Source organism: Mesocricetus auratus, unplaced genomic scaffold (assembly GCF_017639785.1).
Source record: "Mesocricetus auratus isolate SY011 unplaced genomic scaffold, BCM_Maur_2.0 Super-Scaffold_100025, whole genome shotgun sequence".
NCBI lineage: Eukaryota > Metazoa > Chordata > Mammalia > Rodentia > Cricetidae > Mesocricetus > Mesocricetus auratus.
The window spans coordinates 7,596,121-7,611,862 of NW_024429206.1; the positions used below are offsets into that span (position 1 = coordinate 7,596,121).

The following is a 15,742-nucleotide window of genomic DNA, read 5'->3' on the forward strand; positions in this document are numbered from 1 at the left end:
GGTCCATCTCTCCATTTTCCCCATCTTTTTCCTTAGATTTTGTTTTCCTCATCCTGGCAGAATGGGGTTACAACACACAGTATGTCTGATGCCGATTCAATTTTACAAATGAATGTGCAGTTTGAGACCAGTCAGAAGCTCACGTCCTCTGCTCAGCATTTACAAACAGCGTGACCTGGGACAAGTGAACCCACTGCTCAGACACTCAGTTTTCTTGTGAAATAGGGATTTCATATGTATCCTCAAGAATTTGGAGGGACAAAATATGAAACATTATATTTCCTTAGGGTAGCCTCTGCCATCCATCAGTCATTCGGTTCATAGTGATTTCTTACGGTTGGTCAGCATCTCTTTTCAATTTTTAAAAATCTTATTTTAATTGACATGATCACTGAACTTATTTCTAGAGTACTTGTGTAACACATCAGGACTTTTTAAAATTTGCTCTTTTGTCTTTTTGAGACACCATCTCTCTATGTAGCCTTGTTAGCCTGGAACTTATCGTGGAGGCCAGACTGGCCTTGAACTCATAGAGAACCACTTACCTCTGCCTTCTGAGTGTTGTAATTAAAGTAGTGTGGAATCATACCCAGCAAGTGTCAGAATTTGCATACAGTGTATAATGTCCCAACTGGATGCCTTGGCATACAATACGTAATGTCCTAATCTAGAAGCTTAGTACATCCACCAAGCATCCATCACTTCTCTACAGTGAGAGATTCAGCACCCTCCCTTTCAGTTGTTTTGAAATACTCAGTGCCATCACCCTGCAGTGCAGCAGACCCCAGCCCTCACCTCATTGCTACCTATCCTCTTCCATGTGCTGGATGCAGTGTTCCCGGGGCTATGCTGTGATAACCTCGGAGAACTCAGACTCTGTAGACATTTGATTGACAGGTTTGGTTTCACTCTTCAGGATTTGTGTGCACATGCGCTTGTGCATCGGGGGTGGCAGTAAGGGGGCGCTCCTTATTTCTGAGTCTGGACCAAAAATGTGGTATCTATGAAGACCAGGATAGGTTTCATGATACATGGTTCTGAGGTTTACAGGCTCTTCCCTGACCATGTTTTGATCTGGGGGACCCAACTGGTAGTTGGGAGGTGATGCCTCTAGACTGCTGAAGAACCCTGAAATTGACCATGATGTAACACTAAGGGACCGTCTTGTCGGGTCCCCGGGGTCTTACCAGTGATCCGCAATCTCTTCTGCGTCCCCCTTCACCACTGGGATCTGGTGCCTCATCTTTGACAAATCCTTTTGGAAATTCGTGGCAAGAATAAAAGAGTGGAACTTCTGTAGACCCCGTTCTTCTTGGCGCCTGTGAGGTGGCGTGAAGAAGTGGGAGAGGAATTAGAGACACAGATCCCCATCCCCTTAGCTACTGGCGAGCTCTTCCAGAGGCCACCCACCACTGTAAATTATGCTCAGCCTCTCAGGCCTTAGCTCCCTCCAACATGCTGAAATGCCTTTGCTGCCTCTCAGAGATGACAATTAAATTTCATGTGCAGAGCCCTGCCTGTTCTGCAGGGCACACAGTAGGTGCTTAATTCATGTTGGTTATTTTCTTCCCTAGTCTGGTCATTTTGCATATATGCCCTCTCTCCAAAGAGAATTCGTGCTGTGTTTATGCCCGTGCCCAATGCCCCACACCTAGCACCCAGTGCTTTGCGTCTTGCTTAGAATAAAGAACTTAGAGCAACTCATCCCTTAAGGCCCTGGATTATCCAGTTTCCACACTTTTCTAACTGAGTCACCATGCTTAGAATTGGATGCCTCTTCCTCACAATCTTTGGGACAAAGTGTGATCTCCACGCGGCCCGGTCAGTGAAGCCTTTGTGATCTGGACTCTGTCTGGCTCTCTGCAGCGTTGTCTCCTTGCAAGTGTCACGAGAGCCAGTACAGCCAATACCTGGCAGCTCCATTTTACCCTCTGGGACTTTGCTTTTTCTTGGAGCTCCTCCCCTTCTTAATTTCTTAGTCAGATTCCCTGGGCCTGGGTTCCACCTTTCCCGTTTTGACATGTATGGGCTTTTGCTATGAGACTTCTCTGAGTGTGCTTGTGGCATCTGTCAGGGGTCTAAGTAAAGCCCCTCACCCGTGGGGTTGTTGGAAACCATAAATGGTGGATAACTGCAAAGCTCTTAGCTTGGTGGTGGAGCACACGCTGCCTAACACAGTACCCTGGAGATGGCACTGCCATTCATTAACCAGGTCAGGAGGGGCACCAGCTCTCTGTGTTCCCTTAACCCTCTGCTCTTCCCCACCATTGCTGGCCCTCACCGCCCTGTGTGGTAGATTCTTGTGTACTCACCTGTGCCTCTAGATGGTGAGCTCTGAGCAGGAGAGGGAGTGTAAGGGGTCCCCTGGAAATCCTGACGGGATGGGTGAGCTCCCTGGGACACATGGTCATATTAGTTAGGGGATGGGCTGTAGTAGGGAGGAGGAGGGTTCTGGTGGCCTCTTAATGGAGAACTCCACTGACAGTACTCTGACTGTGTGTGCTGTCGGTGTCGCTGCTGCTTCCTGCTCCTATCGGAGTCCCCAGGTGCCTGCCACCTGGAATACTCCTCTTCCTAGTTTCTTCTCTTCTGGGTTTCCCTGCTTCCTTCATGGCCATCCTAAAGCCACCTCCTTAGAGAGGACTTCCCTGATTACCCAACCTGAATCGGGATCCCTGATTTCTGGCCTTCTTGCCTTCACTTTTCCCTCCTCTTCACCTCCTGCTTCTTCCCTCCCCTGCCTCTTCCTGTTCCTCGTCTTCCTCCTCATCTCCTCCTGATCCCCCCCTTTCTCCTTTGCTGTTTCTCTCCCACTTCCTTCCGTCCTCCTCTGATGTAATACCCGTTTTCTTCCCACATGGGACAATTCTCATTGTGTCTCTCCTAGATGCAATGATTTTGTTTCTGTTCCTCAAGAGGCAGAGTTAGCTCCCCAAGGGCAGTGAAGATGTCTCCCCTTGTCTCTGCTCCAGCCCCAGCACTGGACACACGCTGAACATACGGTACCAGGTACATGTCCTTGCAATGAGCCGGACGTGTGTGTGCCCTTACTTCATGAGGATCTCCATCTTGTCTTGTAGGCAGAAGCCGGCCTCCTGGGCTACGCTGTAAAACTTGGCCCGCATTATGCTACACACCCCACTCTTGCAATGGATGATGTCACGGTTAATACGACTGTTGACAAGAGAAACCATTGGGGGAATGGGGTCCAGTGAATACTTCTGGTAGTCTCATGGGTCCCACTGACCTCCCTGAGCCCAAGATGCCCCGAAGTGGGAGCTTCTAGTATCCAGCTGGGTTCTCTGTTTTCAAGTGGAGCCTCCCTCAGCATCCCCTTCGGAGGTTGGAAGAATAGTTGGTGGCTTAGGCTGTACACATGAGCCACAGTGAGGTAGCTTTCACTGGATCCCAACAGGTGTCAAGGACAATGAGCCTCCAACCCCAGTGTCACCCCCTTCTCAGCTGTGTGGCCTTGATTGGGACATTGTATGTGGCCAACTCTCAGCCTTTTAATCTGTGAAATGAGACGATGCTCCTGCTTGGCAGGGTTGGACCTGGGAAATAAATAAGACCATGAATGGAGGACACAGCCCAAGGTGCTCAGTGCTACAGAGGGATTTCATCTATTTTCCCACAGGGCTGCCCAGGATATGTGTGAGACCCTTGTCTCTCTTTCGGGGAGTCTGTACTGAGCTTTTCCCATACCCGTGGGAGACAAAGAATGTGGTTACCATGGTAAAGTCGGCCTCTTGGCCATGATGTACACTTCCCCACCTGGCTTACCTCTTTGACTTCTTCTGGGACACCTGGGTGTGACTTTCTCCACTCGTCGTGCTGGATCTCTCGCTGAAACACCAAGGGGCAATTTCTAGCTGTTTTTCGTGAGACGTCCCTCTGAGGCCCTCCTGATGTATGCTAGTCCCCCAGAGTTCAGGTACAGGGGACACCTTACCTGGGCACCGGCACTTAGTGCACTCCATCTCCAAGCTTGGACCTTGCCCCTGTCGTGACTTTGCCTGGGCTGTCCTCTTTGTCCCTCCCCCACCATCTCTGCTGTTATTTTGTCTCATATCGAGTCCTATAACCCCACACTCTTCAACTTTGACCTTTTGCCTCAGCATTGTGTTGGGATCACATGCTATCTTCTCTAAGGACAGATGCATACTGGGAAAGGGGTGGCTGAGTTTTCCACCCCGTGTTCTTCACTCCAGGCTGTACTTCATTCGAGGATACCCTTTCCTAAGCTGGGTCCCTGTGATGGCTAATCTTGGTTGTCAACTTGATGACATCTGTAATGAACTAAAACCCAAGCGCTGGGCACACCTGTGAGGGACTTTTCTTGATTCCACTAAATCTGGGTCATTTGAGGTGGAAAGACCCACCTTAAATCTGGGCCACACCTTCTGGTGCCATCACACATAGAAGGAAATGGGAGGTCGAAGCTTGTTTCCCTCACTCTTGTCATGTTCTCTAGCCTGCTGCTGAGGCATTCCTTCACTGCTGTTAGGACCCACTTCTTCTGGATCCCAACACAGACTGAAGGCCAGCTGAGACTTCCGGCCTCATAGACTGATCAGGCCCTGGACTTCTTGACCTTTTCTTGGGGAGACGGCTGTTGTTGAACTAGCCAGGCTACAGCCTTAAGCCATTCTAGTAAACTCCCCTTCCATGTATATATAGATTCTTTCTATCAGTTCGGTTCCTAGGAACGCTGGCCAGTACACCCTCTGAGCCAAAGACTCAGATGCCTCAGTTTTGGAGGCAGATAAGAGTCCAGAGTCTAGATTCAGAGTCCAGCCTGGTTGTTAATCATCTCCTCTGGGATCACCCAACTTATCACATCCTTGGACTATTTCCAGATCAAACCCACCACCCCATGCTGTCTTTCTGTCTTTCTCTCAGGACACTTGAATATCTGTGTGTGTGTATGTGTGTGTGTGTGTGTGTGTGTGTGTGTGTGTGTGTGTGTGTTTATGTGACAGATACATGCTGTTACACCCTGCTTTAAATGTGGATCCTGGGGATTCAGATTCAGGCCTTCATGCTTGCATGACAAGCACTTTTTACCAACTGAGCCATGTCCCTGTCCCCTAACCATGGGGTTAAGCAAGGCATGCTTACTTATTACAATATCAGTTCTCAAATACGGGGAGAATCCAGGAGGCCCATGGAGGCAGAGAAAAAAATGCTCATCTCTATTTTAAATAGTCTTTAACTGAGATGGAAATGATGGGCATTTAGATATCACATGACAACTGTGGGAGAGAGTCTCAAGAATTATTTACACTCAACCCTAATCCAAAGTCACAGTGTTTGTTAGCCCTACTGTACAGTTTTACTCTGTAATGCATCATTAAGCTCCTAGAAGACGATACTTCAAATTGGGAGGTAAACTAGCAACATATATCACCTTTAGAATCCTCATAATTTATCATGTGCCTTTATAACATCCTTCTGGAAGGCACCACCCTTGGACTATATACGAGCTCAAAGCACGAGGACGTTCCAGCCAGGTGTAGGAACACACAATGCATAGCTCCTGGCCCACAGAGGGGACTTGGGGGAATCAGGGGACCGACTCCATGTCATGTGACAGACTACTCAAGGGGAAGGAGTGAAGTTAATCAGAGCAAGGTCCTCCAGGCCCATGCTAATGTGCCTCACACTATCATGCTGCAGACCTCAAACAGCCAAACTGGGATTGCATTTTAAAATAGGAGGGAAGGGGGTCCTGTACCGTGCTCTCCCAACAGTGTTTCTTCATGGTTGGAAGAGTTTAGTGAAAAGCATAGAATATAAATTCTGAGAGGTGTCTAGGTACTTGCTGCTAGCCCAGCAGCTAAAGGAACTAATTTTAAGTGAGGTCAAAAGAAGGGAGATCCAAAGATACACAGAGAAACCCTGTCTTGAGAAACAAACAAACCAACAAAAAAAGGGAGAGGTGTCCCTCCCAGCCCCCAGCCCCCAGCCCCCCACATCTGCGGGGTGACCCTGGATCAGGGCTGGCTTCCCTGCCTGTCCCCCTGCATCACCTGTGGCAGGCTTCAGAATTTCCTACCTGGACTTGTGGGTGGTCTGCCACTCCTTCCAGGCAGAATCACTCTTGACTTGCTTGACTAGAGACAGGATGCTGCAAACCGAGAGGGGTCTTGTAACAAAGTGTCAGATGCCAGGTGCCCCCGCAGCAGCAGGTGTCTATGTAGGACCAGTTGTCTCTCCCAGGGTGAGCTACAGAGCCACAGTGGAGGAAATGTCTGGGGAGTCTGCTGAGAACACAGGTTCTGGACCGCATGTTCAGACACTTGCTGTGCTGGGCTTAAGCTGTGCTCCGAAACTGCAGGTGGAACCCCTCACTTCCCCAGAATCACACACACGGACTAACGCCAGGATGGACCACCTCCTCTGGGGGACCATAGAGCCCCAGAATCACATATTGATACTATGGAATTTCACCTAACTCAGAAACTCAGACAATTTATTACACACATGCACACACATGCATGCACACAGACATGCACACATACACCACAATTCTATACACATTTTTAGAAATAAAACACACCTAGAATTTCACATAAACAACAATAATTACACACATATATACAGACTGATGGGGAATTTGAAAAGAACACCTAGCATTCCACACTCTCCTAGAGCTCCACACCCTCCTAGAGCTCCACACTCTCCTAGAGCTCCACACTCTCCTAGAGCTCCACACCCTCCTAGAGCTCCACACTCTCCTAGAGCTCCACACTCTCCCAGCATTCCACACTCTCCTAGAGCTCCACACTCTCCCAGCATTCCACACTCTCCTAGAGCTCCACACTCTCCCAGCATTCCACACTCTCCTAGAGCTCCACACTCTCCTAGAGCTCCACACTCTCCCAGCATTCCACACTCTCCTAGAGCTCCACACTCTCCCAGCATTCCACACTCTCCCAGCATTCCACACTCTCCTAGAGCTCCACACTCTCCTAGAGCTCCACACTCTCCTAGAGCTCCACACTCTCCTAGAGCTCCACACTTTCCCAGCATTCCACACTCTCCTAGAGCTCCACACCCTCCTAGAGCTCCACACTCTCCTAGAGCTCCACACTCTCCCAGCATTCCACACTCTCCTAGAGCTCCACACTCTCCCAGCATTCCACACTCTCCCAGCATTCCACACTCTCCTAGAGCTCCACACTCTCCTAGAGCTCCACACTCTCCTAGAGCTCCACACTCTCCTAGAGCTCCACACTCTCCTAGAGCTCCACACCCTCCCAGCATTCCACACTCTCCTAGAGCTCCACACTCTCCTAGAGCTCCACACTCTCCCAGCATTCCACACTCTCCCAGCATTCCACACTCTCCTAGAGCTCCACACCCTCCTAGAGCTCCACACTCTCCCAGCATTCCACACCCTCCCAGCATTCCAATCACCTAGAATTCCATCCCCCACCAAGAATTCCATATTCACATAGAATTCCACATTCATCAGATTCCACGAAGAAACCCAGAACTACATACTCCATGGAATTCTATACACAGTAGTGTTTCCCAGAATCCAAGACCATGCCCATTTGAAGTGCTTATTAGAACTAGAGCTGCTCTGGAGGTTCTGCCTTTGTGGGGCCAAGATGAGCTCTAGGCACTGTCTTCATGAACACAGCGGTTCTGGTCCCCAGCATCATGTATGAAGCATTACTGCATTTTACAAAGAAGCCATATCCCTGCAGTCTTGAGGCTGAGGGTGGGGTGGGGTTGTGTTTCAGAGGTCTCCATCAACCTCTCAACCTGTTGGCTGACCTCAGTGTGAGCTAGCGTGGTGTGTGTCCCTATTGGTCTCACGTAAGCATCAGTATTTGATGCTTTACTGAGTTGGGGAGATTTAATTTTTCATAGAATTACTGAGGAAGGGAGAGTTCTATCATTTCTCTGTAACTACAGTTATTGTTGAATTGAATGCAGAGTTCACATGTGACAGGGTTCCTCAGAGCCATGGGCTTTATAAACCAGATGGAAGTCATCATGGATGTTCTCCATCTGTGAGATAGGCTGTGCTGGGTAGTTTTTTTTTCTTTTGTCAGGTTGACAAAGCTTAGAGCATTTGGGAAGAGAGAGCCTCAATTGAGAAAATGCTTCCATAAGATTGGCCTGTAGGCACATCGGAAGGGAATTTTATTGATTAATGACTGATGTGGGAGAGTCAAGTCCACTGTGGGTGGTGCCATCCTCTAGGTAAATGGTCCTGGGTAGTATAAGAAAGCAAAGGAAGCAAGCCATGGGGAGCAAGCCAGTAAGCAGCATTCTTCTTTGGCCTCTTCTTCAGTTTCTGCCTCCACGTTCCTGCCCCGACTTCTCCCAGTGTTGTGCTGTGGCCTGGGTTGTAAGCTAAAACAAACCCCTTTCCTTCCCAGGTTGATTTTAGTGTTTCATCACAGCAATAGAAAGCCAACTGGTACACATGACAATGGTGACAGCTGATGCACCTGCCTTGGCAAAGTTCTGTAAAGGTTTGTGGCTCCTATATAAAGAATGAAAGTCAGGACTGCCCCACTACTACCACCACATCTATTGGTTGCCAACTGTATGCCAGGAGGAAGCTGGCATATTAATAAATGCATTATATCCCTAAACGATATAAGGACTCACTGAGACAGACATAAGTTCTAGAAAATATTCCTAGGCCTTTACAAAGACAGTATGACTTCATTCTCACTACAACCATTTGGGGTAAGCTGTTAAGGTGCTTCGTTTTACTGTGTATCAACAAGACTCAGGTGAAGCAATGTGACCAGTATCACACAGAAACTGAATGGTGGGATGGAGATGTTGGCTAGTTTATTAGGTGCTTCACAATCTCACTTCCACAGGAGACATCATCCTCAGCATCAATCAGGCTTTGAGTCTCTACCAACTTGACTCAAGCCAGTGCTCCATCTGTGAGCCTTTGTATTTGTCACCTTTGTCTGTCACTTAATGCTGACCAGGCCAGTGCCTCAGAATGCCTCCAGGTGCCACCTTAGGGGGTGGGTTTGAGTTGAGGCTGCAGTGGACAGATTCATCATTAACAGGCGGAGGTGGGGTGTGATGTATTAGAAAACATTGGGAGAAGGGTAATTACAGCACTAACGATAACCAATAAGTCATGGCTGGCTTCCCAGTAGGCTGAGGCTCATGATAAACCTCTTCTTGGGCTCCATTTATTTTCTGTAACTAATTTGCTTGGTCAGAGGAATTTATACTTGAGACTGGAAGTCTGACTCCATCCTGTCTTCTCTGGAGCATTCATAGAGGCCACAAGTCCACGGGCAGAGCTTTTCCCAAAGGACAAACACCTCAGGTTCAAGTTCAGCACTACCCTCTTATGAGCCAGTTATTCTAGTTGCTGCTTGGATTATCCAAGGATGCCCAGGCTTTTAGGGTAAGACTTCAGATCCTCCAGGCAAGGACTTTCAAGACAAAGTCCCTTCTCACCAATGTATGCTTTTCTCTGTCCCATTTTGGCAGTCCTGTTCCCTGATGGTGCTGTGGCCCCCTTCTGACGGTGACTACAGGTGACTGACTGAATGTTCTCCTCCACTCCCATGTGTCCATCACCTTTGACAGATAGGCCTTTTCCCCAGGCCTTAGTGGGTTACACACACACACACACACACACACACACACACACACACACACACACACACAGAGAGAGAGAGAGAGAGAGAGAGAGAGAGAGAGAGAGAGAGAGAGAAAGGACATGGAGGTAGGAAGGAGATATGTTAAAGGGTTGTTGTAAGAATCCAGGGTAGTTAGACACATACAAAGTATATAGCTCAGAGTTTGGATCAATAGCTGTGGCTGTCATGGCTATATGACTGACATCCTTCAATTGCCCAAGGAAATAAAGTAATATACCTGGGAACTTTCTTCTGCAGCTCACTCTCCATCATCATCGCTCTTCGGGCGTCTTCTCGGACCATCTCCAGGAGCTTCTGCAGGTCTAATGGGAATAGGAGACAGGATGGTGCATGGACCTCACGCCTGGCCTCTGGGAGCGGGGAGGGGGTCAGACAGGTATTCCACTGTGCCCCAGAAGGAGCAGCTCATAGGGTGTGGCAGGCTACAAATTTGACCGTGTCACTCCTTGACTTAAAGCAATTCCATGATTCTTTTCTTGGCAGCAGAGTTCTACCTGCCTGGAAAGACCTTGAAGGGTCTTTTAAAATTGATTTATTTTCTGTACATGTTCTCTCTCTCTCTCTCTCTCTCTCTCTCTCTCTCTCTCTCTCTCTCTCTCTGTATGTGTGTGTGTGTATGTACATTCTCATGTGTGGCCATGCATGAGGCCAGAGGTCCACATGTGGTGTCTTTTGTCTCTACCCCATGTTCTTGAAATAAGAGTCTGTTACTGAACTTGGAGATCATTGACTGACTAGTCTGCCTGGCCACCAAAGCTCTACTGTCTCTCTCTGCTGGGCACTGAGATTGCTGGCAGGCACCACCATACCTGGCTTTTTATGTGGGTGAGGGGACTAAACTGATGTCATCATGCTTGCACAGCCAGCAGTCTACTGACTGAGCCATCTTTCCAGCTCCATAAAGGATCCTAAGCTCTGCTTCAACCAGAGAAAACTGTCTCAGATTCTGACAAGAAATATTGTTTGGGAAGCCCTGACTGCTTACTTTCCAAACTGGTGATTTACATCCTGAATCCAGATCACAATTGTGTTTTTTGCTTGATTTGATGAGAGTGCCAGCATTTGAAACTAAGTTTCTGCATCAGCGTCCAGACCTCTACTCCTTTTGGTAAGAATCCAAGACATGAACACATTGTCATTGTCCTCATTTCTGCCTCTCACTGACGGATGTTTCAGACAGGCCTGTGATTTCCACCCCTTTCACCATGCCAGTTGACCCTTGTTGTGATTTTGGAGTGAAATAACTTCTGTGTGTTGAGGCTTGGTCTCCAGCTCATGGTGGTCTTGCAAATGATGGCATGAGTCATGAGGGTACAAACTTTGCCAGTGTGCTAATCCAATGGTGAGTTCATTCTGAGTTAACTGGGAGGCAGGGTGTGGTTGGAGGAAATAGGTTAGTGGGAGCATATGTCTCACAGGACTGGCCTTGGTCCAGTCCTGTCCTTTCTGCTCACTCAGCTCCCTGACACTGTGTGAGGCTCCCCTTCACCACATTCCTGAAACAATGATGCCATTGCCTAGGTAAGGAAACCCTGCAGCATGACAAACCCCACCTCCCTCAAACAAACCTTCCCCCAGGTGTCTTAGTGACAGAAAGTCATGAAAGCAACTTTTCCTACTTTATATGTTCTGTTCCATGTACTATTTGAATACCTCTCCAGGCTTGGACACCATGAGTTGACTCTTGTCTCCTAATCTCCAAGTCTTCAAAATGTGATGTTAATTGGAAGCAGTTATGGTAACTTGGATGGGTAAAGATGAGGTTACACTGTAGTGTAGTGTGATGAACTCTTAGTCTAGTATGACTGGTGTCCTTGTAACAGGAGGGGGGCACATTGGAGGAGAGCATGGCCATGTGGTGACAGAGGCAGACACGAGTGGTGTGTGTGTCTGTGAGCAGGGGATGTCAAGCCTTCTCAGCATGCACCATCTAGAAGGCTGGAAAAGGGAAGGTGTCACAAGTCACTGACACCATGGTTTTGGAAGTCAGGAGCCCACTACGTTGAGGCAAGATATTATTGTGTAGCCCTAGGAAGCTAATAATACTCCTAAAAGTTAGAATATGAAACACAGAGTGTTTCACATTCTGTTTCACAGAAGACAGGGCTCTAAGTGAGCAGCAGTGTTTTACAAGGATACATATTTTCTTGCCCCCCCCACCACTCTTTCCCACTGCAATCAGGGACCTGCTTGACACACAACCACTGGGAGCAGCCTTCTCCAGAAGCCAGTAGCTGTCCAAGGTGCTGAGTTATCATTGGGCGAGGTTGTTATTTGGCAACTGCCCAGGCCACTAAACTACACCTCTAAGCCTTTTTATTAGAGTTGTAATCTTACATTTTTCTGTATAGTTGGAAAATATCAGCAATGTTGAGCTGTCTTGGGATAGCCAGTGGGCCCAACGTCAATTTCAGGTAGTTTTTAGGCCTGGAAATAAGTCAGCCTTTGCCAAGGCTGTGATGAACAGGATGGAGGTGATGGTGTTATTGAAAGGAAAGAGTGGGTCAGCTAAGAAGGGATCCCTCCACCCCCCGCCAGAGACAGCTCTGTCTCCCCGGTGGAAACATTTCTCAGCAATGGCTGTACATCTAGTGTGAGCCAGGCTGAAGGTACGAAACAACACACCCAGGCCTGCGGGAGTCTGATCTCCCTTCCCCTTCATGCTTTAGTCTTAGGGACTTTTTATTCTTTTTCCACCTAGAAGGGGAACCTTTTCCAGATCATTTCCCCAGCATCCTTTAGGTGCAGTTGGGTGTAGCCCTATGACTGAGTTCTAGACAATGAAGTTGTCTATAATTCCTTCCCTCTCCTTTCTCTCTCTCTCTCTCTCTCTCTCTCTCTCTCTCTCTCTCTCTCTCTCTCTCTCTCTCTCTCTCTCCATATGTCCTTCTTCCCCTCCCTCCCTGTCTCTCTCCATGTGTGTATGTATGTGGAGGTCAGAATGAAATCTTGGAGAGTCAGTTCTCCTTCCACCCTTCGGGTCTCAGGTGTCCAACTCAGGTCATCAGGCTCGGTGTCAAGCATCTTCACCTGCTCATCCATTTTCCTCCTTGACGATGGGGTTTACAAATGTGATGTGGAGCTGCTGAGAAGGCTGCTTATACGCATCGAGTGTGGGCACTTTTCTACCCTATCTACTGCCTTCTGCTTCCTACCTGGAATGTGGGTGTGACGGTGAGAGCTCTATCAGTCAGTGAGATTGAGGTTGGCCAATTAAAAGGACAGGATAAAGAAGATGTGCGATGAAACTTTTGAAAGTCATTCTACTCATCTTTGCTTGGTCTTCTTACTCTGTAGGAAAATGGACACTTTGATCTTTTTAAAGTCACTGTTTTCAGGCCTCTGTGTCAACCAAAAAAAGAACCTCTTTGATACCATGAGATGAAAACAGTATACTAAAATTAAGTTATCAATAAGAACCAATATAAAGTACCAAGAAATTTGAAAAGAGAGCACCTCAAGTGAGGCTTCACAGGGAGAGGGGGATGCATTTGAATTGGGGCTTGAAGATCAAGACAGCATCTACCAGCCCCAGGCGTCAGGGGATAAAGATGTCATTTAGGATGGTGCTTTGAACAGTGGAAAGTCTACTGGTGAGGTTGAGGTTGGTCTGCTAAAGATGTGAAGCAGCAATGCTAAGCCAGGTATAAGCATCCTGAGTAAGAAGATGTTTAGAGGCCATGGGCATCACTAAAAAGATGCTGAACTGGCGGTCGTGGTGGGGTCACTGTATCCAGTATTTAACTTAGAAGTTCCCTCCAGATCAACATGGAGAAAAAGAAATCAATGAGTGGGGGTGGGGCAAGGAGTAGAGAGACTGTTAGAAAGCTGTCAAGCCCCATCTCTTCAGGTCTCAGCTCAATGGTCAGAGATGAGAGAGGCCTCTGTGGACCATCCAGGCTGACGGGAAGATTGAGCCCTCTCTCCGGATCATCACTCACTGTCATTGTCCTCCCTTTACCTTGACCTCAGTGGTCTTGCTGCTTGTTACCACCTTCCTTGTTTTCCTTCTTAAATGCACCTTCACCACATCTTTCCACATCCTGGGCACTCAACACGCAAACATTGAAAGAAGAAAGTTCCAGAAATTCAGAGGACTCACTCTCTGACTCCCTCTGGGTCCAGAGAATAGCTGTGAGAGCTCTGAGTCCTCCCTGGGCTTTTCTTGATAGGTTCTGGCTCCTTCCTGCACCTCTGGAGTTTTGCACATTTTTGACTCTGATAAGCCAGGCCCTATCTGGACCCTTGAATCTAAACAGCACCAGGTCTTTGCCAGTTCTTCCTGGGCCAGCCCTGGCTCAGATGTCTGACTTTATCTTCCATCTGTTTAGACAGGATCTCCTTGTCATTTTCCTACTGTGTATATGAGGCTAGCTGACCCATCAGCTCCCAGGGAGTCTTGCCTTGGCTTCCTGCCTCTCTGTGGGGTGATGGGATTACAGACACTCAGCTGGGCATCTGGTTTTTGGTGGCTCTGGGGATTTGAACCCAGGTCCTTGTGTTTGCAAGGTTGGTCCTTTTACCCGCTCAGGTTCTATTACATGTCTGACTTTATTATACTTGTTCAATGCAGGTTTGTGGAATCCAGCTGCAAGTTTCTCTTCTTGAGGTTGGAGGTCTCCCTTACCCTTGGATGGTATTCATGGTTTTGGATTTCTTTCTTAGAAGAAGATTCATAGCTTTCAGTAGACTCCCAAGGAGTCTACATTGCATTGTGAGTTACTGAAGGTGGCAGATAAAACCCACACCTCTGTGTAGGAAAGATTCATGGCCCCCTCAGGTTCAGACTGGGGAGGGACAGGGACAATGGATGGGCATGTCTTCTGATGGGTTGATGGAACAATGTGTCAGATTGTGACAGGTACGTGCTCTGTCAACCTCATAAAATTGTTGGCTTGTACATTTAACAATGCTTGGTTAAAATGCATGGTGCCTTTAGCTGCATGTGATTGCATACATACACCTTTAACCTAGCATTCAGGCAGGAGGCTGGAGGACTGTGAACCACAGAACATCCTGAGCTATATGAGCATGTGTTCTGTCTCTCTCTCTCACACAAAAATAGTCCAAACCAAGCAAAAACAAACAAACAAACAAACAAACAAACAAACAAACAATCAAAAACCACATCTACAGATCTGTGTAAAAAATCAGGTACTGAATTTGAAGAATGTGGGAAAATAAGGCAGAAATATCTTGATCATAATGTCCATATTCATGAAATGTGGAAAGGATAAAATTGTATAGAAATGAGAAAAATAAAAATATACTTTAAAGTGTTACAAAAGTAAATGGTGATCGTGGCTGTGTCCCTGTGGAGGAGTGACTCAGAGTGACACAACTCACAGGGTGTATTTTCAGCCTTTTTGGGGAGGGACTGTCAAGGAAAGGACCCAAAGACATTGAACAAAACAGGTGATGGAGACCTTTGACTTCTGTGTCTCTGCTGAGAGGGGCTTGAAGAAGGGCAGGAGAGGCTCAAAGACTACAGATATCAATACAGACAATGATGGGATCTTGGACTTACGGGCATGGAGAGCTTCTTCTTCTGGCTTAGTTGATGATGACTCATTGTCTTCAATGTCTTTGCTGCCAGTGGCCTGCGTGACTACACTTGGGGGTTCGTCAGAGCCGGGGTTCACAGAAATCATGCTGCTCTGGGGAGAAGAACCCCCACTGGTCCTAGTGAGACTGAGGGTGGAGCCTCGCCGGCTGGGTTTGCGGCTGGCTGTGCGAAGGGCGGGGATTTTGAATTTCTTGGTCTGAAGGAAAGAGAGAGAAAAGAAGGATGTCAGGAAGGATGGATGAAGAAAGGGAGGGGGAAGTGGGAAGGAAAGAAGGGAAAGGGGGAGTGAGGAGGAAGGAAGGGGAAGGAAGGAGGGAGGAAGCAAAGGAGGAAGAAAGGAAGGAAAAGGGAAATGGTATTTCTGATCTCTGCTGAGGTCCAGGCGGAAGGTCAAAGGACACTCCTGGGTCCTTGTAAACACCATGGACACAAGCTGGACCTGGAACGACCATTTGTCACCAACCAAGATCATCAGAAGACATTCTTTTCTCTGTGGAAGTGCCACCTAAAA

At 47.8% G+C, this 15,742-nt stretch overlaps 1 protein-coding gene across 2 annotated transcripts in view; it reads right to left on the reverse strand.

Annotated features, from left to right (window-relative positions):
* Ccdc60 (coiled-coil domain containing 60) overlaps positions 1–15,742 on the reverse strand; it is a 150,051-nt gene that overhangs the window by 5,124 nt on the left and 129,185 nt on the right. For both annotated transcript variants that reach the window (XM_040731531.1, XM_040731530.1), the window contains 6 exons: positions 15,193–15,427; positions 9,883–9,967; positions 6,059–6,130; positions 3,784–3,846; positions 3,052–3,174; positions 1,188–1,319 (listed from right to left, as the gene is read on the reverse strand). In XM_040731531.1, the coding sequence (XP_040587465.1) occupies positions 1,188–1,319; positions 3,052–3,174; positions 3,784–3,846; positions 6,059–6,130; positions 9,883–9,967; positions 15,193–15,427 (710 nt within the window). The remainder of the gene's footprint in view (positions 1–1,187; positions 1,320–3,051; positions 3,175–3,783; positions 3,847–6,058; positions 6,131–9,882; positions 9,968–15,192; positions 15,428–15,742) is intronic.